Here is a 27,200-nt window from a genome sequence, read left to right as displayed (position 1 = left end):
AATTTTTTCGATCTATGTGGCTTGCCGACGCGCTAATCAGCATTGATAGCTCATACGAAATCGTCTACATGTTTTGCCTCACATATAAACCCTAATTCAACAATCAAGCCATTTCCCAAATTCTTCGAATCATAATCGATTTCCCCCAAAATTAAGAGCTAAATCTTGCAATGGGGAGCAAGAGTAGGACAAGCGGCTCACAATTTGTTTCGACAAAGCGAAGCTCTAGGTAAATATTACTTGTGTTGACGGGGTTAGAAATTCAAGAAGAGCATCTTCGATTCGGTTGAATCTCATGAGAAGATTTGATGGCTCAGAAATTCAAGGCTCAAAGTGCAAATATTTCAAATGGATCGATGTGAAATTTTCAAGTCAAGCAACAGAGGTGATCTTGAATCTACCCGAAGAACGACATGGACCTTCACATACGCCTGGGGGTGGCCACGGTTCGGAACCGGCCGGTTTCGGTTCATGAACCGGCAATTCCAATTTGTGGCCACCCTCGAACCGGAACCGTCCCCTTAAGGGGCGGTCCCGGTTTCGATTCGGAATCGGCGATTCCGAGCCTATTCAAGGGCTGGTTCCAATTTTTATATTTAATTTTTAAATAATAAATTATGAAATAATAAATAATAAATTATCAAATATAAATTATAATCAAATTATATATTGTAATCAAATTTGGGGGGAAAAAGGGATGGGAAAGGAGTTTGAACTTAATAAATTATCATTAAGCGCCTACATATCTTCTTAGAGATAGAAGAATCAAAGCCCGTATAATTTTTTTACCTTTGATAACCCTAACTTACCTCATCGTCAATCATCGCTACCCATTCCAAGAGTCGTGGAGGTGGTATTTCCATCATCATCATCAAAGAATTTGGCTTCTGTGTTGTAATCCATCTCTTGTTGTCGAAATTGAGCATTTATCCAATCACCGAGACAAACTTGAGCCTCCACCAAATCCGGATATAATCTTGAGCGTTGGTCGTCCAAAATTAATGCTCCAGAATTAAATGCTTGTTCAACTGTAACTATTGAACAAAGGGTTACTAAAATCTGTCTAGCGATGAGAGTGGGGGTTGGGAATTAGGTTGAATGACTCTTCCACCACTCTAGAATTAGAAAATATGTGTCTTCGGATTCACCAAACTCAAAAGAAATGGTCAAATAGGTCTTTATTTCGGAAATATTACATGTTGCTTCCTTTGATCTTTTTTGCCTACTCAATAGCATTTTGTACCCTCTACTAATTCTACTATCTTCCCCACTTTGTACGTCACTAGGTTGGAAAGATCCACTATCACCTAAATCATATCTATTATAAAATTCACTATACAATGCTATTATTGCGTCTTTAACCTCTGCTTATATAGTTCTAACATTTACCGTTTCATTCAAATGTAAACATTCATAATAGCTATTCAGATAATCACCTAAACCATCTAATTTCATACGTGGATCGAAAACAAAAGCAACCAAACAAATAAGAGGAATTTCGGTATAATAAAGCAGCCATTTTGCTCGCATTACTATAATAGTCAAAGCTAATTGATCACCTTTTTCATATTCTTCAGAAACACCAGCAAAATTAACACAATCTATTAAAAATAAATGCATGGTAGGATAATAAACAACATATAAACTATAAGTTGCATCGTTAAAAACTTTTAAAAAATCTAATTTTTTTTTTTGCAAATATCCCATTCTTGTGGGAATAAATTAATTTTGGAAACATTATTCGAAATAAACACATATAATAAATTCTTTATAAACAAAAGATTAAGCAACTCATAGGTAGAATTTTAACGAGTGGGAACATCTTTTGAAAATTTTTTTAGTGTTCTTTTATTTGCTTTACAAAATCTACCCCATTCTTTCATAACTTGAGGATGTTTCCATAAAAAATTGAATTGTTTTCTTTATTGGGCTAAAAAAAGTATCAAGAGTTCATAAATCATATTGTACACATAAATTTAAAACGTGGCAATCGCATCTAATGTGAAAAAATTATCACTAAAAGCAAGTTTACAAATCTATGGAAGCGGCATTTGCCACAGCATTATCAAAATCAACTGAAAAAATTTTATTAATAAAATTGTATTCTTTAAAACTTGCCTAATTACTCTATAAATATTATTGGCCGTATGCCTATCATCAAAAACTCGAAATGCAATAACTCTTTTTTGAATGTTCCAATCGTCACCTATCAAATGGCATGTGATACCGATATAATAATAAGTTTGTTAAGGATCACTCCAAATGTCGCTATCTATATGCACACGTCTATTGAAATTCATAAAAAAAAATTCAAATCTTTTTTTTTATAAAGCCCAAAAATTTTCCATGTAAGAGTATTGCTCGAAACGAGTTTTGCTTGAGGAGTACATACAGTGTTTATAAAAAATTAAAACGAAAATTTTCACCAACATTAAATGGTCAACGATCAATGGCAGCTTATTGAGATAATATTTCTTTATAAATTTGTTTATTGTAACGAAACAAAAGGACGAGTGTTAGGATTGGCATATCCGGAAATTTGTTGTTGGTTGGTGTCGATCCCCTCTTGCATTGCATGTTTTGACCTCAAATGCCATTTAAATGTTTCATTGCCGCCTTCACCTGTAAAATTGTATGTTGTCTCTAAATATTTACATTTTACTTGATACTTGTGTTCACCTAAATATTTCTTCGTGATGTGTTTCTATATGTTGGATGTACCCTCCCGTTTCGGCTCATGTGTTGTCGACATTTCTTCGATACCGGTAGGAGGATGAAAACTTTCTTGCATTGGGACATGCTCGACGTTGGGAATAACGTTGATATTATCATCCCCATCTACCCAATATTAAAAATTAGGATCATATTCATGAGGATGAGGATAATTGGATTCCCCCATCCGCATCACGCTCTTTCCCTTGTCACCAGATTTGCTTCTACTTGCCATTTTTTTTAGAGAATTGAGCGGAAAACGGATTCAGAAAATTGAGAGAATTGAGCCGAGATTGAAAGAATTGAGAGCATTGAGGGGATTGAGAGAATTGAAAGAATTTGAGAGAATTTGTGAGAAAAAATGAAAGAGGGGGAGGGGTATTTATAGAGATTTATGATAGTTTTAATAAATTAAGAAAAAATAAAAAAATAAAAAATCCGTTCCAATGCAATGGTGGGTTGCGGGGCAACGGCTCTTTCCCCAATTTTCTTTTAAAGGATTAAAGTTGTTGGGCTTATGCCCAATAGCTAATTGGCTGGTTCGGAATCGGTTTCGGGCCGGTTCCAAAATTGGTTGAATCTTAATCGGCCCATGAGAGCCGGACCGGTTCCGAGCCCAAACCAGCCCGTGGCCATCTCCGACCTATGCTAACGGACGATGCCGACTGAGTGCAAACAAAAATGAAGGGTTTAGCATTTCTGGCAACCACTTGAAGAAAGAAGTTTCGAGGATGAAGAAGGAAAGGCTCCATTGAGTGTTGGTTGTGTTCTTGTCGCCCTATTTGGCTTATTTTATGCTCAAATTTAAAGCAAGTGATGAGAAGGAGATTCTCAGTCTACCACTTGCGAAGATCAAAGTGTGTTCTTGTATTGGGGTAATGAAAGTTAGTTATTGTCTTGTTTTTGTATTGGAAATGTCGATCTGCTACGATGAGCAGTTATTTGAGTGCCAAATATTATTAAGAGCAATCGCTTGTGGTTTTCAACTTTTTAGTAAGTGATATGCTGATTACAAGCTAACAAAGAAGCGGGAGGACCACTTTTTTTTATATTGACGGCCAAATTTTTGCCCAAAAATCATTTTCTCCTACCAAAAATATTTTTACACATTCCCATGAACAATTGATTTATGGCAAAATGCCATGATGGTGCAATAGCTCATACTAGCACCGAGTGTTCAGATATTCAAATCGAAGTGCCCTCGGGACACCGGTTAACCGAATTCATGTCTTAAAATTCAACGTTTTCACCCTCCATTTAATCAAAATGCAATCTTTGTCGAGACATTTGTTCAAACTTCTCCCAGGCTCCGGCAATCTTTGAACAGCACGACAACCGATTCGACCATGTCGCTGCTTATCGATGGTTCCGCTCATTCTAAGGCTTGGGTCTTGCCGGTTCCTTGACTCGACGGCTGTCGCAACCTAAAATCCGAAAACTCTAGGCTAATAGATTATCAGGTTAATCATTTAACTAACCTACCCGAACTCTCTCAAGTTCATACCAAATCATAACTTAATATGCAAAGATATTTGATTGGAGTGGCCACTAATAGTTTTTGGTAGGTCGATTAGAAACCTAAGTAAATTAGCGAGAGAACTAAATTACTTCTACGAGCCAGAAATTCTAAGTCTAGGTACTTGATTACGCTAGATCACTCTAATGCCCTTTTGGTATCATTTTATTTCATGAAAATGAATTTTGTCAAGCAACATTAATTGATTTTAACCTAAGTCACAAACAAAGGTCATCATGCGGGTGCACAATCAATCAATGAACATCTAGAAATCAAATAAACTCGGGGAGCATGCGTCACGTAATCCAGTGTTTCTTTCTTTTTTAATTTTCTTTTTTATGAATGCATATGATATATGAATTCTACACTAAATGATGCAACATCGTGATGCAAATGCAAAACTAAGCTAGATGGCATGCAAATTAAATTTGCACGAGCGATGTTATAGTCTAATTAAACCGATTACTTGACTTACGAATTAATTGAAGACCTAAACATGCAAATTCTGTATGATCTAGACCTAGCATGCAAATGCCATAGCAAGTTCATTTTATTTTATTTTTTTTTGTATTTTCGGATTAATGAATGACCGTAAATAAAACTATGCCTAAAGATAATTATCTTGCATATTTTAGGGTTTAAGTTTGCCTAATCCCTAACATATTAAAGATAAATTATTTTAGACATGAAAATCAATTCAAATATGCAGATTCTATCCTAGAATGCAAATCTAAATTAACTTATTCTAAAAATTAAACATGCAAATATCTAGATTATTCTAATTCTAAGATGCAATTTTTATCTAAAATGCAATGCAATATCTTTAGAATTTTAAATATCACACACGAGAATATTCATTCTAAAGATATTATGCCAATCAAATCAAGTGGATATATTAACCAATTTTTGAAAATATTTCGAGAATGTTTGAGTCAATTTTTAATTTGTAATCCTACGATTAATAATTGAACTCAAATCCTTGCTCGTGTGGCAAGTTACGGATTAGGAGATTTTCCTAATCAGTCACATTTTGAAAGATTTTCGATATCTTGAGTATCTTCAAGAAATTTTCAAAAATAGATTTTGAAATAGATTTTATTCCAATCAAATCTTTCAAACTAGGCAAGTCATATATTGCACAACAAAAATCCATCAATTCAGGTAATCAAATATTGCGATATTCTAAATCAACCAACGAAATTTTAAGATATACAATCTAACATTCAATCCATGCAAAGTAGGCAAAACAATATTTAATATATTCGAATTAGAAAATAAACCTAATACCACAAGGATGTTCTCCAGTTTGAATTTGCTCTGAAAAATTGCGATCCAAAACTTGGACTGATCGGCTCGGTACGGAAGCTCATGTGATTCGGTGATCGCAAATTTCTTTGGAAAGACTTGGGAATCGCTTCGATGACGATTGTATCTTTTTGATTTTGCAAAATATTCTGACCTAACCGAATAGATCCGCTCAAATATTTTTGTTCCAACCTCCAGATTATTATTATTTATTTATCTTTTTTTTTATAAAAAAAATCAATTCCGGTCTCCGCGTGATCTCTTTGCAAACCAACAAATCTGATCAAATCCCCTTCTCTAACAGCTTCTCTGCCCACTTCCTCTTGATTCACGCCCCTTTTATTTTCTTCTCCTTTTTTGTTGTCCTCCCATGCATGAAGATATGAAATCTGCTAATAACCCTCCCTTTCCAAAATATCTGAAGAATTAAGCTCAAAACTATCCATTCAAATCCATCGTCCTTCAATTTAGGTTCGTCTTTGCAGGTTTCGTCGAGAAAACTTAAGTCTAGATCATCCACCATTGGTCCAATAAAAATGTAAATTTATGCGTGCTAAAAAAAAAATAAAATAAAATAAGTGTAAACTATATGCAAGATGATTTAATTATTTTTGTAGGGACTAAAGTTAGCCCCTAATTTTTATGTAACAAAATAAGAAATTAAAATTTAGGTGTCAACAACAGCGAGTACGAGATTGTAAAGCGGAACGAATGGAGAAGACTGCCATGACCATTAAAGCAGAAGCTGCTTTCATGCCGCATATAGAAGGGATACACACAAAAAGATGCTGCATATTATCACCACAGCAAAATATCCAGTAAAAGCACACATGCACGGTATAATCTCAAGTTCCTTCAATTCCAGCAGTAGATACACACATCTGGAAACATGTTTTGGCGAGACAAAACACCCCCTCCTCTTTGTGTCGAGGGAATTTGGATCAGCTGGTAGTTTGTTCTTGAGTGGAGTCAGAGGGAGATGGCTCGAGCATTGCATGCTCTTGGCCGGCCTTAAGCACGCAAGATGGCAGTTGTTCCATGTCGGAAACTTGTTTGCCAAGACCGTTTGCTTCCTTTTCCCTTGGAACTGGGATGCCAGTTGGATTCTGCATATTTTTCATTTAGAACATTCCAAGGCCCAAGAGTTTGTCATACACAAGCTTGTGATACATAAATGGGAAAAAGAAAAAGTAAAAAAGAAACAGGAGAGGTGAATACTGCTACCCGTCTTAGGAATTGTATTAAAGATAAACAAGCTAGGAATGGAAATAGGCTATGCAATTTCGAATGCATATTCATACATATCATTGCGATGTTGAGTTTCAAGAAAAATTGGGTTTTAAATAACTGACATTCTCAGAAAGTCAAGGAATCAAAGGCCTACACAAGAAATGGTCACCAAGTAAAGCAGAAATGATATATAAGAGCAATCACAGCAAAAATCGGGTAAAAGACACGGTCAGTTATCTGTTTGAGTCAATATGTCCAGCAGAACCAGAAGAATGTAGAGAAGACAGTACGACATACCCCGAGCTCAAGGAAAGTGAAAGCCTGATTATCTGCTCCAAGATAAATCTCTACGACTCTTCTTCAATCTGCCAGGGTAGCTTCCTTCACACCCTTGAAGCGTGGTGATAATGTTCCCAGCATTTTCCTTCAATGCTTCCACTTCACTCATACCTCCATTTGTTCATCAGATCCGTCGCTAGAAGCATCACAACTCTCCTTCAATCCCACTGCTGGGTCATTAGGTGCCCGGTTTTTGGTCACCTGGAGTTGTGCCACTTTCGTCTCTTTTGTCTCGGTTGAAACCACCGCGCTTTTGGTTCGTGATAAGGATTTTGCGTTCAGCTCCGACAGGATTTGATTGCCAACTGCAAACTCAGGTGTATTCTTCAAAATCTCTTCGGTAAGAGTCTTCCCAAGCGGGTCTTTGTTAATCATCATGATGGGAGTCTTGATCACCTGTGTCCGAACCCATCGATTTCACCACTCCAGAGTCCTCATCGGCTAATGTCCCCAGCAACCTCGTAGCAAAGCCACTCCATTCGCCATTCGTAGGCCTGTTTTCATTGCCATCTCCATTCCTCAACTGAGACTCTATTTCCTCTAACCGTTTTCTCAGCATTTCAACTTCCTCTTGCTGCTGCAGTATCTTCTCCTCCATTCTCCTCCTCTCCAATTCTACAAACTCATCAGCCATTGTCTGACATTCAGCTAATTTCTTTTCCAACTTGGTTTTAAGAACATGTATCCGCTCATTCACCTTCACGTTCATCTCCTCCTTGCTTGCGCCAGATACTTTCCCTTCCGCTAGCTGGATTTTCGTTCTCAGGGATGCGACCTCGTGTTCCTTCTTGAGGAGCTCTTTGTGTGCCTCATTGCGCTCTTTTTTCTCGGAGATTGTTCTCCATTTGCAGCTCGCAGATGAACTGGTCCATTGCTGCGATCCTCGACAAGTTCCCTCACTCCAATAACTCTTCAGTTAAAGATTTTGCTACAAACCTCCCTAGCAACAGCACATTCCACTAACAATTGATTTCACGATTCAACACAGGCCTTACACAAACCACAAGTGTCATTTATGCCAGCGCAGCACCTCTCCGTTCTGTCCTTTGTTGAGATTCTGTTCAATGCTCCAAGCTAACACATGAAACTAAACTTTGGAATGGTTGCAGTAAAATCATACTGCCACTCTCCTTGCCGAACTACTTATGCTGTTCCATGCACCTATTAACTGAGAATATCTTTGAACAAGCTGCCTTCCAAACACCACCTGATCAGCCGGCCATGGATGAGGAGAACGCACCACAGAGCGAATTGAATCGAGGCCAATTCCTCCAATCTTGCAATTGGCTGCACACACAGTTTCCATCATTAAACTACACATGCTACTTCAGCTTGCAATGAAAGAAAACCCTGAATCATAAACCGTCGAGCGGAAAAAAATTTGAGTATGCTGTGGATCAAATCATAAGAAGATGCTTTCAACATCTCAAACAGCATGTTGAACAAGGGGCTTCGTCTCTGCCCTGAGTTTAAGAAGCTTCCTCCAAATATAAGGGGAAGAACCAGAGGAAAGAATTTGCCAAAAGCTCTTGTATTTTGAACAGAAGCAATCCAACAAGGAACGGAACAGCATCCGCAAGCGACAGCAATACGAGCTTCATGACGACAGCTATTAATTCATGATGACAGGTTGCATTTCCATGTCTTCATTACAGAACCGGACCACAAAAAGTGCGCTACAGTAACTTTTATAGCCTTAATCCGTAAAACAAGCACAATGCACCTGTGTGATACAATGCTATATAGACAGAACCACCAAGTAGTAACTTGCGAGCAAAGGACAAGGGACGCAGTCTCTTGGACAAGCTTGTGCTCGAGCAGCTCGGTTTTGAGTTGCGACTCGCGCTCGGCAGAGGTCCTCAAAGAGGCAGCAGAGCTCAGAGATGTCCGTCGGGCGGAGCTGGAATAGGGCAAAGGGCTTTTTGCATATCTGGTTTTTATTCGAAGCTGTTTGTACCAAATTAATCAAGGTCATGTTACTGGTTTTGATTGACTGGCAAAGAAAAAACTGAAGCAACAAGCGCGTCCCTACCCGAGTGTGTCTGCAACATGTCAATCCATTTCCGTTATTGACGTAAGAAGGTAATAAGATCCCGTCTCATCACCGTCTTCCTTCATCCTAGCGAAAATAATCAAGGATCGACCGCTGTGAGCACACGAGTGCACATTCAGAGCGCGTCATTTTGACTTCGCTCCCTTTGCATTTCGAGTCTGTGAGTATGAGTTAAGTAGTATGTCGACAACAAGGAGAAGTTGAGTATTTCGTATCAAATCCAACCCCCATCCTTCTCATGGTCCCAAATGCAATGTAATGATATCCCTTTGCAAGCTTGTTGTTGCAACAGTTACGGAGCAAAGTGGGGCAGCATCCCAGTATTCGCTCTTGCGAAATGTTGAGGACGCACAGGACTTACCGAGACGCCTACTATCTACCAGCTTCGGCTCACCTTCCAAGTGGGCCTCCAGTGCAACGAAGCATGTGAGGCAGCACCGCAAATCAGCTGCATCTGCTGATGCCCCACCTCAAGAATCATGGCGCTCCACCCGACATTCTAGAGTTAACCAGAATTCGGCTGGGTCTCGGGGTAGAGACGCCCTAACATGATGCCATGCCATCTTGGTGTTCAAGCAATCACAGAGGAGGAAATAAAAGGGTTTATCGAGTGGTGAGTCAAACAACATCGATCAAACAGAATAACCCGCAAAATAGTGTACCGGTTGGATTACTATGATGTCCAGATATTCAATGCAAGGAATCAGATATATACACTGGACCTCCATCAGATATGATGTACTAATGACATAGCAAGAAAATTAACATCAGGTATAATAAATATCACGCACTAATTTCCAGCTTTATGTTCAAAATTCCTAGTTATTCAAAAGCCAAGTCAGAATTATGATGCTGTTCACTCAGATACTTCCTAACCCAACGCATTTCACCTAGTATGAGGCGAGACGATCTCAAGGAGAGCCGAATTCTACTGGACGCCATAGCTCACCAGGTCACAGTCATCAGCTAGCCTTCTTGGCCCATAAGCAAAATCATGGAATTTGGCCAGCACACTCCTTATTCTTTACTTCCTTGACCGTGTCAGACATGGAAACCTGAAGACCAACAGTCTTACAATTCCCGCACTTGACAAATGTCTGAAATGGAGCAGAGGGAGATACCAATTGTAAGACAGAGCCATCCGCAATGTCGTAACAAGCTAAGATCTTGTGATCCTCAAGCTGCTTCCCCTGATAGACCATATGCATACTCATGACCTGTGCAGACATCATTGCTCCGACTATTCCTTTGATATCACGCACGGAGTACCAAAGTTTAGCACTTAATGTGACTCTGCGACCAGACATGTCCACAATAACCGACAGATGATCTTTGGGATGGGGAACCAAATGGAATGTGGGCTCTTCGTGCAGCAAGTCGAGGGAAGCGAGGTTCCTGTCCTCTGAAAGCACCTGTCCAGCGAAGAGCAGATCAAACTCATCCGGCGCAATCCCTTCCTTGGCTTGAATGATCAATTTAACATCTTGGATGGTATCCCGAAGCCTCGCTTCAACCGGCAAGTTTTTCTTAGCCGATAAGATGTGGACATTTACTGTCATCCTAGCCGAGTCCTGAGTCTGAGGGATGCCATGGAGCGCGGGGGGACAGTGGATTCCATAATCAACTAGTCTTTTTCCATCTTCGAGACGACTGCCTCCAAAAAAGAGCTGCAGACTATGTGCATCGATTTGTTCCTTGCCCTGAATCAATCCTTTGGTCTGCTCCACTGTTGAATTTATATTAGCTTTCAGGGCCACTGTCTTGGCTATCTTGAAGTATAGATTTACCTATGGCACCCAGAAACATATGGGGTTCCAAAGATGACAGTAAACCCCAAAAAAATCAACATCAATACAATGAACAAAGTCAGAAAAACCCAAAAGAACCGAGAAATATTTGGGTATCTGTTTTGAACAGCAAGTGCTCGAAACTAGACCGTCACAAGCCTATCACAAAGCCTCTGAACTTTTTCCCAAATAAATTTAACCACTGGAATGAAACTAGACCTTCACCAAGCAATATCTTAAATGGAACAGGAAAAAAAAAAAAACTTGATCGCACTGATTTTCGGGTTTCGACAAGGAGTTTCACCCAAAAGATGGTTCTCTTCCACTACATGTTTTTCTCAAGTTTTCCTCCTTCAGGCTCATCCGGTTCAGCAAATAGGGGAAAGACATAACGCGTCCCCACTTTTCGTCGAAAGCAAGAATCTCGAAACCCTACTGGAACTACCAAGAAATCGAGAACCAAAAAAAGAAAAAAAGAAAAAAAAATGGTTCTTTTACACTAAATCGTCTTGTTCTTCTCAAGTTTTCCTCCTTCAGGCTCATCCGGTTCAGCAAATAGGGGAAAGACATAGCGCGTCCTCACTTTTCGTCGAAAGCAAGAATCTCGAAACCCTACTGGAACTACCAAGAAATCGAGAACCAAAAAAACGACGAACGAACATGAGACCCCAGAGAGAGAGAGAGAGAGAGAGAGAGAGAGAACCTCTTCTTCTTCTTCAGAATTTGGAGACACGGAGCATGGAAGTTGAGAAGGCGAAGCAGTCATTGAAGCAGAACGACGAAGCCTCGTCAAGTCCCTCTCCTCGCTAGGCACTGCGGATCAGATTGGCTCCACGGAGAGGAAAGTACTTGCCCTGCGCCTTGAACAGAAAAGAAAAAGATAAGAAAAAGATAACAATCCCTGAGCAACCGGGCCGGTCTATCCAGGAATCGGACCAGTTTTTACTGTTTTAGGTCTGAAACTGGACCGGTATTTAGGGCAACCGTGTCGGCCGGTTCCCACCGAAGTCGGCCCGATTCCGGATGTCAAATTGAAGAGCCACTTAAGAACCAGACCGGCCTGCCGATTCCGATCTGCGTTCCGTGTTTATAGTCAACGTGCCTAACCTGCCTATTCTCCGTTGGAAACAAGGTGCGTCTCAGTGACACAAATATTTTGTTCTACTCCCATGTATGTTCGTCTCGAGTGGCGTCAGAGGGATATGGTTCGAGCATTGCCTGTTCTTGGCCGGTCTTAAGCACGCAAAGATGGCGGTTGTTCCGCTTCCACGCCGGAAGCTTGTTCGCCAGGAACGTTGCTTCAATTAGTAAGTTAGAACTTTCTGAGGTCCAAAAGTTCGGTCATGCATAATCATGTGACATTCTTTGTGTCGCGGTCGATGTTTCAATTCCATAAACCAAACCTGAAGACCAACTAATTAATTGACCCGCCTGGTCCATCATCCATAAATATTAAGTCAAATCTCCATATTGTTCATGATCATTAATCAGAGCGAAACATAAACATGGGGGAAAAAACATAAAAAGAAGCCAAGAAACATAACTGCAAGCTCTGGTGTAATTCTTCAAAATCTCTTTGGTAAGAGCCTTCCCAAGCGGGTCTTCTTTAATCATCGCAGGGATCGACGTTCTCTGACTGACCCTCTTTTCTCTGTTAGTGGTGCTCCAAATGTGTTGGAAAAGCTCCCTGTAGTTCACTTCCCCGCGCAGTGTGAATATTTTTGGGATCTTTATGTTAGAATTATCCTAACGTGGTCTGTATTAATTAAAACTAATATATGAGTTAGTCTACTAAAGCATGACATATGTTCTTAATATATATAATATGGGCTGGCTTAGTGTAGGCCGAAGAGGCACGACCCGTGATGAGAGAGTCTATGCCGAAACATCTATAAAAGGCACAAGTCCCCCCTTCTAGCCAGTAGTGTCAGAAATTTTCAAAACCCATTAGTGTCAGAAATTTTCAAAATGCACATCTTTGTTCTGTGATGGTTCTCTCATTGGCCAACGACAAATCAAAAGGAATAGAGGGAAAGACTTGGTCTGGTGGATCATCGACGTTCCGCATCAAGACATGTTTGCTAATCCCATTCTATATAGCATGTGTGTTTCTACTTCTGGTTATGGCAATCTTATGCATCTTAGAATTTCGTGGTATTAACATTTGGTATTAGGGCCGCCTAACCGAGAATAGAAACCATTCTGTCATGATCCGTTTCGAATATTTTCGTTGGAAGAAATCTATTTATGATTACACATTCGGATTCCTCTCGTGGATACGAGAAAAATGAATGGTTGCACGCATCCGGGGGACGACGAAAACCGCCGCACGCGCTCACACCCGCCCCGGCTATGGCGGCGCCCAACGATCACCGGCGAACATTATTGTTCAGGCCAATTTTGTACATTTTCATTTGGTGAAATTTAGTTTTGAATATATAGTCTAATAGGGCTTGTCAAGACGGTCATTTTGAGTGGTCGACCGTCACCGGAGGTTGTTGAAAGATCGCGCATGTGCCCACGACGGGCGTGCGCGTGGGCTTCACGCGCGTGAAGCGTTGCAACGGTTGACTTCAGTCAATCGTTGCATTGACATCATCATGACGTCGGTGACCCGGACCAGACCCATTGACCGAACCCGATCCGTTGACCTGACCTGACCAGTTGACCAACCTGCCAGTTGACCGACCGAACCCATTGACCGGTTGGGTTTGGTCCGACCAGTTTGACCGGGTTAGACTGTTGACCGGCCCCACCGTAAACCGATCGTCATTGCCATTTCCATTCCTCAACTGAGACTCTATTTCCCCTAACCGTCTTCTCAGCATTTCGACTTCCTCTTGCGGCTGCAGTATCTTCTCATCCACTCTCCCCCTCTCCAATTCTACAAACTCATCAGCCATTCTCTAACATTCGGCTAATTTCTTTTCCAGCTCGGTTTTAAGAACATGTATCCGCTCATCCACCTTCACGTTCATCTCCTTTTCGCTCGCGCCACGTACTTTTGCTCTCCATTTGCAGCTTGCGGATGAGCTGGTCCATTGCTGCGATCCTCGACAAGTTTCCTCACTCGAATAACTCATTCAGCATAAGATTTTGCTACAAACCTCCCTAGCCATTGATCTCACGATTCAAGACAGGCCTTACACAAACCACAAGTGTCATTTATGCCAGCGCAGCACCTCTCCGTTCTGTCCTTTGTTGAGATTCTGTTCAATAGACCAAGCTAACACATGAAAATAAGCTTTGGGAGTTAAATCATACTGCCACTTTCCTTGCTGAACTTCTTATGCTGTTCCATGCACATATTAACTGAGAATTTCTTTGAACTAGCTGCCTTCCAAACACCACCTGATCAGCCGGCCATGGATGAGAGGAGAACGCACCACAGAGCGAATTGAATCGAGGCCAATTCCTCCGATCTTGCAATTGGTGCCACGCACACAGTTTCCATCATTAACTACACATGCTACTTCAGCTTGCAGTGAAAGAAAGCCCGGAATCATAAACCGCCGAGGGAAAATTTTTTGAGTATGCCGTGGATCAAATCATAAGAAGATGCTTTCACCATCTCAAACAGCATATTGAACAAGGGGCCTTCGTCTCTGCCCTGAGTTTAAGAAGCTTCCTCCTAATACAAGAGGAAGAACCAGAGGAAAGAATTTGCCAAAAGCTCTTGTATTTTGAACAGAAGCAATCCAACAAGGAACGGAACAGCATCCGCAAGCGGCAGCAAGACGAGCTTCATGATGACAGTTATTAATTCATGATGACAGGTTGCATTTCCATGTCTTCATTACAGAACCGGGCCACAAAAAGTGCGCTACAGCAGCTTTTATAGCCTTAATTGGTAAAACAAGCACACTAATCCAGTGTGATACAATGCTACATAGACAGAACCACCAAGTAGTAACTTGCAAGCGAAAGACAAGGGACGCGGTCTCTCAGACAAACTTGTGCTCGAGCAGCTTGGTTTTCAGTTGCGAGTCGCGCTCGCAGAGGTCCTCAAAGAGCCGGCAGATCTCGGAGATGCCCATTGGGCGAGGCTGGACCAGGGCGGCGGACTTTTGGCATATCTGGTTTTTATTCGAAGTTGTTTGTACCAAATTAATCATGGGTCTATTACTGGTTTTGAATGACCGGCAAAGAAAAACAATGAAGCAACAAGCACGTCCCAACCCGAGTGTGTCTGCAAGACGTCAATCCATTTCCATTGTCGACGTAAGAAGGTAACAAAATCTTGTCCTCATCACCGTCTCCCCTGTTCATCCTAGCGAAAATAATCATGAATCGACCGCTTTAAGCATACGAGTGCACATTCAGAGCGCATCATTTTGACTTCGCTTCCTCCGCATTTCGAGTCTGTGAGTATGAGTTAAGTAGTATGTCGACCCCAACAATAGAGTATTTCATATCAAATCCAACACCCATCCTTCTGAAATCCCAAATGCAATGTAATGATATCCCTTTGCAAGCTTGTTGTTGCCAACAGTTAGGGAGCAAAGCAAGGCAGCAAGCCAGTACTCATTCTTGCAAAACATCAAGGACGCAGAGGACTCGCCGAGACGCCTTCCATCTACCAGCTTTGGCTCACCTTCCAAGTAAGCGTCCAGGGCAACGAAGCATGTGAGGCGGCACCCCAAATCAGCTGCATCTGCTGATGCCCCACCTCAAGAATCATGGCGCTCCACCCGACATTTTAGAGGGAACCAGAATTCGGCTGGGTCTCGGGGTAGAGACGCCCTAACACGATGCCATGCCACCTTGGTGTTCAAGCAATCACAGAGGAGGAAATAAGAAGGTTTATCTGGTGGTGGATCAAACAACATCGATCAAACAGAATAACTCGCAAAATGAAGTTCTGCTGAGATTACTACGATGTCCAGATATTCAATGCAAGGAATCAAATTTATACACTGGACCTCCATCAGACATGAAGTACTAATGACATCGCAAGAAAATTAACATCAGGTATTTTATGTTCAAAATTCCTTGTAACTCAAAAGCCAAGTCAGAACTATGATTCTGTTCATACAGATACTTCCAAACCTTTCAAAATTCCTTGTAACTCAAAAGCCAAGTCAGAACTATGATTCTGTTCATAAAGTTACTTCCAAACCCAATGCATTCATCTAGTATGAGGCGAGATAATCTCAACCAGAGCCGTATTCTCCTGGACGCCATAGCAACAGAGGTGATCTTGGAAATACTCGAAGAACGACATCGACCCCGACCTACACTAACGGATGCATTGAACGATGCCGTCGACCAAAAAAAAAAAAAAAAAGAGGAATGATGCCGACTCAATGCAAGCAGAAATGAAAGCTCTTAGCATTCCCGAGTGATCATTTGAAGGAGGAAGCTTCAAGGACAAAAAGTGGAAGAAGGTTCTATCGAGTGTTGATTGTGTCGCCGTCGTCTTATTTTGCTTAATTTACGCTCTAAATGTAAACTAAGTGATGAGAAGAAGATTCCCACTCTACCATAGTTGAAGATCAATGAGGCATGTTCTTGTACTGGGGTAATGGAAATGTTGATATGCTAGGATGAGTGGTTATTTGAGAGTCAAAATATTGTTAATTAAAAGCGATTATATGAGTGCCAATTATTATTGAAAGTGATCGCTTGGGTGCTAGTCATTGTTAAGAAAATTTTCACTTGTGAGTGAACATGCTGTTTACGAGCTTACAAAGAAGCATGAGCACCACTTAGTTTATATGGACGCCTAAATTTTATGAAACGCCATATAAACTTTGATATTATGACAGATCCGTCTTTATGGAACGAGACAGTCTCTCCAATCAAATTGATTTACTTTTCAGATTTACTTGTGCTATTTTATTTTTTGGTCTGAATTTACTTGTTTTATTTGCTATGCGGGATTTCAAAATGAAGATTTATGTTCCGACAAGGAAAAAAAATTATGTAGGCATTTGGCACTATTTTCTTGAAATCTACTTGCCCCAAAAAAGGGGGAATGGAAGCCCCAAGGATCTGAGTGTGACTAGGCAAGCCCTGGAGGTCAGATTGCAATGGTGAGAGCAAGATGGGGCAAAAATGCAAATTACTAAAGTCGGGGACCCAATTCACAAATATCACAAAATTTGCCCCAGCCTTAAATCATCATTTTGACCCCTAATTAAGTTTCAGGTTGAACTAAGGTTAGGTCGAATTGGTCAAACCAAGCCAAACGGACCAAAATCAGGCGTTCTCGGGCAAGAAAATGCCCCAATTTTGAGGGACTCGCAAAATTGGGCAAAGCAGCTTGCAAAGCATGGTCAGAGGCTTAAATTACCACACACCAGCTTTCGAATTGACAAGAAATTTCAGCCAAATTGATGGATCGAAGAACTCAAAACAGCTGCCAAAACCCAAAATTCCCTCGAAAATCGCGTTATTCACTGGTAGGAGTAGAAACCCGGGAATTCTTTCAGTGTTGTAGGTAGATGGTCACTGGCGAGGGAATTCTTTCAGTACAAAGGAACCAACTCCTAGGCCCCTTTGGAGGATAATTTCTTGGCTTCCTGGTTCCGAGAAAACAGATACAACAATTAGGAAGCAATCACGGAGGAGGAAACCAAATGGTCTTTTCCCGTGGTGGTTCAACGAGAACATTGAGATCTCAAGGAAGTCCTTCGAATGATGAAAAGACTAAAGAAGATTCAGAGCAGTCACCGACGTGAGAGGAGGAAAAAGGTGAAATTTTGATTAGCGTCATATGCAAACTGTGAAGACTCGCACAAAATCTTCCAAAACCAGGTTGTCTCTCCCGTTGAGTTTCTTGTTCTAATGACATTTTCTGCTAAATGTAAGATGGATACTTTCGTAGGCTCACAAAGACCGCCTGAAGGTTCAGACAATGAAAGACTTCTAGACTCGGGGTTGCACCAAGACATGTAGCTCAACTTGAGGGTGCCATGTTTAGACCATAGACGAAAACCAAATGTGTCCTTAAGATTGCCCGAGGAAGCCCAAGCACAGATCCTGGGGTTACTGGTCGAGCAACATTTACAACTCCCAGCAACAAGTCAGGCAGGGAAACTAGCAAACTCATTTTTTATGGGAAAATAAGCAATAAAGCAATTAATGCAAGTAATCAAGGTATCAACTTCAAAAAAGAGTTGCTTTCTCATAGATCATCGCAGACAATACATGCTGCCAGATATACGAACAATAAGCGACCATCTGCCTGCAAAAGATTTCTTTCATTGTCTTACCATTATCATCATGGCTACAACTTCTTCCCATGTAACGATTGCATGAATGAAGTCATATACAAGAAAACAATCATCTGCTCAAACTTTTGGTTGCATATGTTAATCCCAGAAATTCTTAGCAACTAGGAAACAACTAGTAAATGAAAAACATCAGACCTCTCTCCGAGTTCTATCTGGTTCTGCTTATCAAAAGTAGAAGTTTTCCAGGGTGCTTCTAATATAACAGGTAGGTCTAACATCAAGCTTTCAGAAAACAACATTGATCAAACAGAACAACAAATGTAATGCTGCGAATCATCATTTTGACCCCTACTTTAGTTTGAAGTTGAACTAAGGTCAGGTCGAATTGATTAAATCAAGCCAAACGGACCAAAATCAGGCATTCTCGGGCAAGAACATGCGTAAATTTTGAGGGACTTGCAAAATTGGGCAAAGCAACTTGCAAAGCATGGTCAGAGGCTTAAATTACTGCGCACCAGGTTTCGAATTGATAAAAAATTTCAGCCAAATTGATGAATTAAAGCACTGAAACCAGCTGCCGAAATCCAAAATTCCCTCAGTTTTTGGAATGATGAAAGACTAAAGAAGATTCAGAATCATATCAGCACAATTACCCATGTGAAGGAGGGAAAAGGTGAAAATTGATTAGTGCATATGCAAACTGTAAACACCTGAACAAAATCATCCAAAACCAGGTTGTCTTTCTTGTTCTAATGACATTTTCTGCTAAATTTTGCATCAGATACAAGACCGCTCGAAGGCTCAGATGATGAAAGACGTCTAGACTCAAGAATTGCATCAAGACATGTAGCTCAACTTGAGGGTGCCATGTTTAGACCATAGACAAAAACTAAATGTGTCATTAAGATTGCCCGAGGAAGCCCAAATACAGTTCCTAGGGTTACTAGTCTAGCAACATTTGCATCTCCTATCAACAAGTCAGGCAGGGAAACTAGCAAACTCATTTTTCACGGGAAAAGAAGTACTAAAGTAATTAATGCAAGTAATCAAGGTATCAACTTCAAAAAGAGTTGCTTTCTCATACAGACAATACATGCTGCCAGATATACGAACAATAAGCGACCAGCTGCCTGCGAAAGATTTCTTTCATTGTCTTACCATTATCATCGTGGCTACAACTTCTTTCCATGTAATGATTGCATGAATGAAGTCATCTACAAGAAAAAATTATCTGCTCGAACTTTTGGTTGCATATGTTGATTCCAGAAATTCTTAGCAACTAGGAAACAACTAGTAAATGAAAAACATCTCCCTCCGAATTCTATGTGGTTCTTCTAAACAAACGTAGAAGTTTTCCAGGGTGCTTCTAATATAACAGGTAGGTCTAACATCAAGCTTTCAGAAAACAACATCAATCAAACGGAACAACAAATGTACTGCTGCGATTCTATGATGTCCAGATATTCAATGCGAGGAAGCAGAGATATGCAGTAGACCTTCATCCCACATGATGTACAAATGACATACCAAGAAAATTAGCATCACGTGCAAGAATGTCAGGTACTAATTTCCAGCTTTCTGTCCTGAATTTGCCCTAATTCAAAAGCCTAGTCAGTAGTACGATGCTGTTCACTCAGTAGTTACAAACTCTCAGGCATTTCATTCACCATGAGTCGAGATAATCTCAAAGAGAGTCGCATTCTCCTGGATGCCATAGCTCGCTAGGTCATGGTCATCAGCAAGCCTTTTTCCCCCATAAGCAATATGATGCAATTCAGGCCGCACGCTCACCTGCAGCTCATGAAGAAGCTTGTTCTTGACTTCCTCAACACTGTCAGACCTAGAAACCTGAAGAGCAACAGTCTTTTTACCATCCCAGCGCTAGACAAATATTAGAAATGGAGCATCGGGGGACACCAACTGTAAGACCGAGCGATCTCCAACGTCATAATAAGCTAATGCCTTGCGATCCTCAAGCCGCTTCCCCTGATAAGCCAGAAGCAAACTCGTCTCCTGTATGGACAACATAGATGCAGCGATAGCTTTCATATGACCCACTGTGTACCAAACCTTAGCCTCTAAGGTGACTGTGTGACCCGACATGTCGACAGTAAGTGACAGATGATCTCTCGGATGGGGAACCAGGAGAAAGGTGGGCTTGGGCGGCAAGTCAAGCGAAGCAAGGGTCCTTTCCTCTGAGAGGGGCTTCCCAGCAAAGAGCAAATCAAAGTCATCCAGTGCGGTACCTTCCTCAGCTTGAATCATCAATTTAACAGCTCCGACAGTATCCCAATCCCTTGCTTGGAGCAGTAAGCTCTGCGGAGTCGATAAGATGTTTACATACAGTAGGACCATTGTCGGGTCCTGAAGGATCACATCGAGCTCGGCGTGACAGCAGATTCCGTAGTCAGCTAGAAGCCGTCCATCTTCAAGAGGATTCCCTTTAAAAGACAGCTGCACACTATGTCCATCGATTTGTTCCTTGTCCTGAATCAATCCTTTGATGTACTCCACGGAAGCATATCTATTAGCTTTCAGGGCCAGAGTCTTGGTGATATTGAAGATTAGACTCACCACCTAGGGCGCCCAAAAACAAACCGCAGATAGAATCAACATCCAAATATAATGATGAACAGTAACCGCTCGACGAAACCAGGCGTTCACCAAGCAATATCTTAACACACAAACACCACCGATCGCACTGATTTTCCAGTTTTCCTCCTTCAGGCTTAACCAGTTCAGAAAAATAGGGGGAAAACATCGCGCGTCTCGAAACCCTAATTGGTAAAAAAGCTAAGAAATCGAGAACCAAAAAAACGACGAAACGAACACGAGCGAGAGATAACCTCGTCGTCGTCTGAACCTGGAGGCACGGAGGTCGGGAGTTGAGATGAGGAAGGTTGAAGCTCAACCGTGGCATTGGCAACAACATCGGACGGGGAGACAAAAGCCCCGAACAGTTTTACCAGGTGGAGGGACGGAGCGTCGACGTCGAGATGGCGAAGCATCAGGAAAAGCTTCGAGCACAAGCTCGCCAAGGGAGTGACCTCGAGGTACGACATCGGGCAATGGAGATGAAGATGAAGTACTGGAGGAGTTGAGACTACTCTCGTCAAAGCGAAAGGTGCGCCTTGGGGGATGGGCACAGCCAGACATTGTCGCTGGATTTTTGAGATCGGAATGTTCAGACTGACAGTGCAGACAGACGTACTTTGTCCGTAACAAGGATTTGTATTTGTTAAGGAAGCTTTGGTTGGACTTGGACGTTCGTTGATGAAAAGCCAGTCAATTCGTTTTAACCTGCATTTTTAATTAGTAAAGATTCTAACTGCCATCAATTTTTTTTCCTACTTAGTAAAAAAAGAAATTTTTTTGGTCAAAGTAACACTTGCTTAGTTATCTCCTTAACTGTTTTTTTTTTTTTTACTTACTGTACTTCATTGATCTTCTTTTTTAACCTCTATTTACTCATTATGATTAGCAAAAAATGTGATCATCACTTGTCTAATCATCGGTTTAGCATCACTTTGCTAAGGAAGGATAACATCTGATTCGAACGAGTTGTTGTACATCGATGATCCTCCTAATTCTAAGGCTCCTGCCTTAACTCTAGTGCCATATCATCTTCATCATACTCATGAGGGGAAATTTCCAAAAGAAAAAAAAAAAGATTCTTCATTTGTGTTATATTTTGCCTTTTCATGAAATTTAAAAAAAAAATAATATAGTCCCGAAATATCAGATGTCATCGATTTAATTAAGGGGGATAGAAATTAAAATGTTGAGTTAAATTGACTACCGAGTATGATAAAGATAAATGTTTCATATTACTTGAATACTATGATGATAGGTTACGGCTGTTGTGCCTCGGAGTATCATCACTTGCACTTTTTAGCCCATGGATCATCAATAATAGCAAATTTGCAAAGGATGAAAGCTGATTCGAACGCTCCGTATATCGATGATTCTGCTAATTCTAAGGCTCCGGTTTTGCTGGTTCGGTGACGGCGAGTTCGAGATCCTAAAGCACAACGAATGGAATGGAGAAGACCGCCATAACCATTTAAAGCAGAAGCTGCTTTCCTGCCACATATAGGGGATACACAAAAAGATGCTACATATTATCACCACATCAATATCCAGCAAGAGCATACACGCACATATACTCTCAAGTTCCTTCAATTCCAACAGTAGATACACATCCAGGTAATGCCTAACTCTAGTACCAAATCATCATGAGATCAACTGGGGATGAGGTGCGACCAAGGGAGAAGAACCGAGGCGTTGTATTGATTTCGGCGATGAAACGACCCCGCCTCTTTGTGTCAAGAGGGAATTTGGATCAAGTGGTAATTTGTTCTCGAGTGGAGTCAGAGGGAAATGGTTCAAGCATTGCATGCTCTTGGCCGGTCTTAAGCACACAAGATGGCGGCGTATCTGGTTGTTCCACATCGGAAGCTTGTTTGCCGGGACCGTTGCTTCCTTTTCCCTTGGAACTGGGGTGCCATTTGGATCCTGCATATTTCAATTAGAAGTTAGAACTTTCTAAGGTCCAAAAGTTCATCATACATAATCTTGTGATATTCTTTGCGTCACAGTTGATGTCTCAATTCCATAAACACTTGGGGAGACCAACTGATTAATTGGCCACCTAGTCCATCACCCATAAATATTAAGTCAAATCTGCTAACTATTCGAGATCATTAATCAAAGTGAAACATAAATTGGGGGGAAAAAAAAGAACAAGAGACAAGACAAGTGAAAACTGCTTTCAGTCTTGGGAATTCTACGAAACATAAACAAGCCAGGAATTGAAATAGAGTATGCAATTTCAAACGCATATTCATACATTATCATTGCCATGTTGTGTTTCAAGAAGACATGGCTGTAAATAACTTAGCATGCTCAAGAAGTTTCTTAGCAAAAGCAGAAATGATATAAGAGCAATCACAGCAAAAATCAGGTAAGAGACACGGTCAATTATCTGTTGAGTCATTATGTCCAGAACCAGAGAATCATCCATTTGTTGTTATGTTCCCCACAGTTCAGTAATTGTGCCTACTTGAATTCTCCCAAAGAAATTTTCATAAAGCCGGAAGAATGTAGAGAAGACAGTAATAGTATGACATACCCCCAGCACAAGGAAAGTGAAAGCCTGCTTATCAGCTCCAAGATAAATCTCTATGAGCTTCCTTAAATCTGCCAGGGTAGCTTCCTTCACAAGCTTAAGCGTGGTGATAATGTTCCCAGCATTTTCCTTCGATGCTTCCCACTTCACACATACCTCTATTTGTTCATCAGATCCATCACTATAAGGATCACAATTCTCCTTTAACTCCAATGCTAGGTCATTAGGTGCCTGGTTTTTGGTCACCTGGAGTTCTGGCGCTTTCGTCTCTTTTGTCTCGGTCGAAAGCACTGGACTTTTGGTTTGTGATATGGATTTTGAGTTCACCTCCGTGAAGATTTGATTGCCAACTGCAGACTCATATGTATTCTTCAAAATCTCTTTGGTAAGAGTCTTCCCAAGCAGGTCTTCTTTAACCATCATGACAGGAGTTGTTAGGGGATCAACATTCTCTGGCCCTCTTTTCTCTGTTAGTGGTGCTCCAATGTGTTGGGAAAGCTCCCTATAGTTCCCACACAGTGTGAATATATTTTGGATCCTTAACCGTCTCGAAGTGGCCACATCTTTCTCATTCAATGGTTCCACTGTATCACTAGAAGGTTCTTGGGGAAAAGTTATAGAGCACACCCTCTTTTCCTCAATCACTTCTTTCTCTACTTCTTCATCCAAAGTCTCTTTATGTCCCTCTTCCTCTTCGGCTTCTTCTTCTTCCTCAAAAACTGTGCTCAAGCAGACTTTATCGCTGAACATTGGCCCATAAACATCGTATGCGGCTACCTCATTTGAAGTGCTTGTATTTGAATAATTGGGAAGGTTCGAGATGTTACTGCTTCTGTCAAACCAGTTGACTGCGTTGTCCACATATTTCACTTCACGTGCATAACAACAGTCTTGATCACCCATGTCCAAATCCATCGATTTCACCATTCCAGGGTCCTCATCCGCAGACGTTCCCAGCAACCTCTTAGCAAAGCCACTCCATTCGCCATCCATAGGCCCGTTGTTATTGCCATTTCCATTCCTCAGCTGAGACTCTATTTCCTCTAACCGTCTTCTCAGCATTTCAACTTCCTCTTGCTGCTGCAGTACCTTCTCCTCCATTCTCCTCCTCTCCAATTCTACAAACTCATCAGCCATTCTCTGACATTCAGCTAATTTCTTTTCCAGCTCGGTTTTGAGAAGATGTATCCGCTCATTCACCTTCATGTTGATCTCCTCCTCGCTCGCGCCAGATACTTTCCCTTCCACTAGCTGGAGTTTCGTTCTCAGAGATGCGACCTCGTGTTCCTTCTTGAGGAGCTCTTTGTGTGCTTCATTGCGCTCTTTTTCCCGGAGCTTGTTCTCCATTTGTAGCTTGCAGATGAACTGGTCCATTGCTGCGATCCTCGAGCCCAACATTTCTGCAGCCGAAGAATCTTCAGCTCCAAATTTGTCCTTGACTGGGGTATGCGGGCCTCGAACAATACATTTTGCTTTCGCTCCATACTCCAACGTGGAAATTGTCTTGTGTATCTCCTTTGGGTCTGGGCTTGCACATAGTATCATAAGAATCTTCGATTTGTCATCCTCAAAAGAATCCTAAAAAAAAGGAATGGTTCAGAATCCATCATACATACAAGACATAAGAAATAAAGCAATCATACTATCAATCAACCGCAACAATTCACTCACCTGCAGAAGCATTGTTAATTTGCTGTCTCTAAAGGGCACATGCGAATCACCATTAGCAATAGATTCAACCACTCTCTTCAGTGCTACATTTCCTTGGTTGATCTTTGCAGTCTAAAATCAAGAGGAAGTATACTTTAGTAACTTGCAGATACTAGACTAAAACTTCTAGCTGCAAAGTAAATTTTTGTAGCCATTCCCTAATAAAATGTAGTCAGTACCTGCATTTTGGCCTCAAATCCAACTTGGCCAGCTTGCTCAATGTTTTCAGAACCCGCCATATCAACAAGCATTAGCCGTCCCCCAACAGTAGGCACATCCAAAATAATCTGAACAAAATTCAATCAATAAGTTCACTTTCAACTGTCTCTTGACTCTTATGTCAATGATGATTCATATTCAGTACGATTCATACCATGCAGTGGCTTCGAGAACTTCTGTCATTGCAGAGCGTGCTCTTAACAATCCTCCGCTTCTCCACTTTCTGAATCTCCTTTGAAATCTTCCCAGCTTCATTACCCGAGATAAATGCTGCATTTTTCGCCTTTTTCCCCATCACTTCGAGTCTTACCTGAAGTTGCCAGAAGATACATTGCTAAGTTAGGAAAGAATATGCTGTAGTTAAATCTCATACATTGTTATGAGTGAGTCGTGTCCATCATGAAGATTATAATCCTATTTCCAAACTATCAGAAGGACAAAGTCAATTGATTTTAACACAGCAACAAATACATTTGGAAGTGAAGGGGGGCACCCTTGTTACATTTCCTGTGTTAAACTTTTACTTCAGAATCCCAGATGCTTCTTAGTTCTTATAGAAATCATAAGCAACAGAAACTGGTCTCATCTGCATTCTTCCTACGATTTAAGCTACTTACACCAATTATACTAAATTACCAAACAGCAAACAGCTCAGAAGCACACGGATAGCTGAATGTCTAACATTCAAAATATATAAATTCCTCAAATCACACGCAGAAGAGATACCAAACTCAGAAATGTAAATCCATCAAATATTGAAAATTACCTTTGACGAACCACCTTTGGGCCATCCGAGCCCGAACCCTCCTCCGTTGCTCGACAACAGATCATAAATCTCCTCGTTGTAGATCTCCAAAACAGTGACTTGCACGAAAGTACCAACCCCCAATCGCCCTCCATTCGCCCTGTCTTCCTCCCCATCCTCTCCCAAAATGTCCTTCAATGACCGGTACACGATCCCCGGCTGCTTCGAGCACCCGAACATCGTGTGGCTCTTACCCGACCCTGTAGGCCCGTACATCATAATCGTACATTTCGCCCCCAACTTCACCCCGTTGATCCTCGACTCCACGAACTTCTTGTAGAACGAGTCGAGATCTTCCTCCTCGGACAGAGAGACCCCGTCGAGGCTGAAGTCGCGGTACCCGAACTCCGCGCGGACGCGGACGGTATGCTTGTCCGGGTTGATCTGCAGGACGGAAGCGGGTTTCTCCTTGCGATCCGGGCAGTCGCGGATTCGGCCCACGACTTCGACCGGGTGCTCACCCGCCTGAGTTTCCTTGAAGGCCGAGCTAGGGTTCGGAGACGGGTGGCCGGATCTGGGTCCATGGAAGTGGAGGCGGTGCTTGGATTGAGGGGTTTTTAAGCTTGTGTGGGACTGATTCGATTTGGAGGAGGAGGGCGTGGGTGCCATTTAAGAGACACAAAACCAAGAACACAGAACAAGATCGTCAACTGTTCAAATCGTTCTGGGTATGATCCAAAGAAGAGAGAGAGAGAGAGAGAGAAGAGATGGAAAGAGTGAAAATGGAAAGAATCGGAGGAGAGGGAGACGGAGAGTAATGAAATGAAACGAGGGGGGATGTTCAAAGTGAGAATGTAGCCGTTACAGTTTCCAACGTCTCTTTTTTTCTTGGCCACAAGCAAAGAGAGCGTTTTTTTTAAAGTTTAGATATTCTTCGCTTCAAGAAAAGATTACAAAAAAAAAAAAAAATCGACCAAAATTAAAAAGAAAAGATTAAAAAAAAGGTAAAAGAGAATTACGCAAGGTCGGCAGATGTTAAAAAATTTAACTTTTGTTTAGATCAGTCCCACTTCAAATTAGGTCGATTGTGAACAACTCTGTGTTATTTGGATATTATAAGATTTGTTTTTGGTCGAATTGGATGTTATAAGATTAAACTGAATTTTGAATTACATCTTTTCTTTTTATGAAACCTAACTCGGATTATGGTTTTTTTATTTTGGGGGGAGGGGGCGAAACTCAGATTATGTTGTTTGGAACAATACGAGAAAATAACAT

At 41.3% G+C, this 27,200-nt stretch overlaps 2 protein-coding genes across 8 annotated transcripts in view; one reads left to right on the top strand and one right to left on the bottom strand.

Moving 5' to 3' along the window:
* Positions 1–26,695, bottom strand: part of LOC115753939 (kinesin-like protein KIN-10A) — a 56,197-nt gene extending 29,502 nt beyond the window's left edge. Inside the window, exons 1-8 of one of the 5 annotated variants that reach the window (XM_030692803.2) lie at positions 25,944–26,695; positions 25,332–25,487; positions 25,138–25,245; positions 24,920–25,030; positions 23,612–24,826; positions 23,435–23,473; positions 7,379–7,384; positions 3,859–3,941 (exon numbers count right to left, since the gene is read on the bottom strand). In XM_030692803.2, the coding sequence (XP_030548663.1) occupies positions 3,936–3,941; positions 7,379–7,384; positions 23,435–23,473; positions 23,612–24,826; positions 24,920–25,030; positions 25,138–25,245; positions 25,332–25,487; positions 25,944–26,591 (2,289 nt within the window). In that variant the 5' untranslated portion in view covers positions 26,592–26,695 and the 3' untranslated portion in view covers positions 3,859–3,935. Of the gene's footprint in view, positions 1–3,858; positions 3,942–7,378; positions 7,385–10,210; positions 10,772–20,619; positions 20,698–22,217; positions 22,636–23,251; positions 24,827–24,919; positions 25,031–25,137; positions 25,246–25,331; positions 25,488–25,943 lie in introns of those variants that run through there. The other 4 variants (XM_048273126.1, XM_030692802.2, XM_030692799.2 and 1 more) reach the window with 4 other exon arrangements.
* The window catches only part of LOC115753955 (peroxisomal membrane protein PMP22), a 491,710-nt gene that overhangs the window by 403,247 nt on the left and 61,263 nt on the right, over positions 1–27,200 (top strand). The window lies entirely within an intron of this gene.

This window comes from Rhodamnia argentea, chromosome 1 (assembly GCF_020921035.1).
Source record: "Rhodamnia argentea isolate NSW1041297 chromosome 1, ASM2092103v1, whole genome shotgun sequence".
NCBI classification, from domain to species: Eukaryota; Viridiplantae; Streptophyta; class Magnoliopsida; order Myrtales; family Myrtaceae; genus Rhodamnia; species Rhodamnia argentea.
This window is presented reverse-complemented; position numbering and strand designations above follow the sequence as displayed.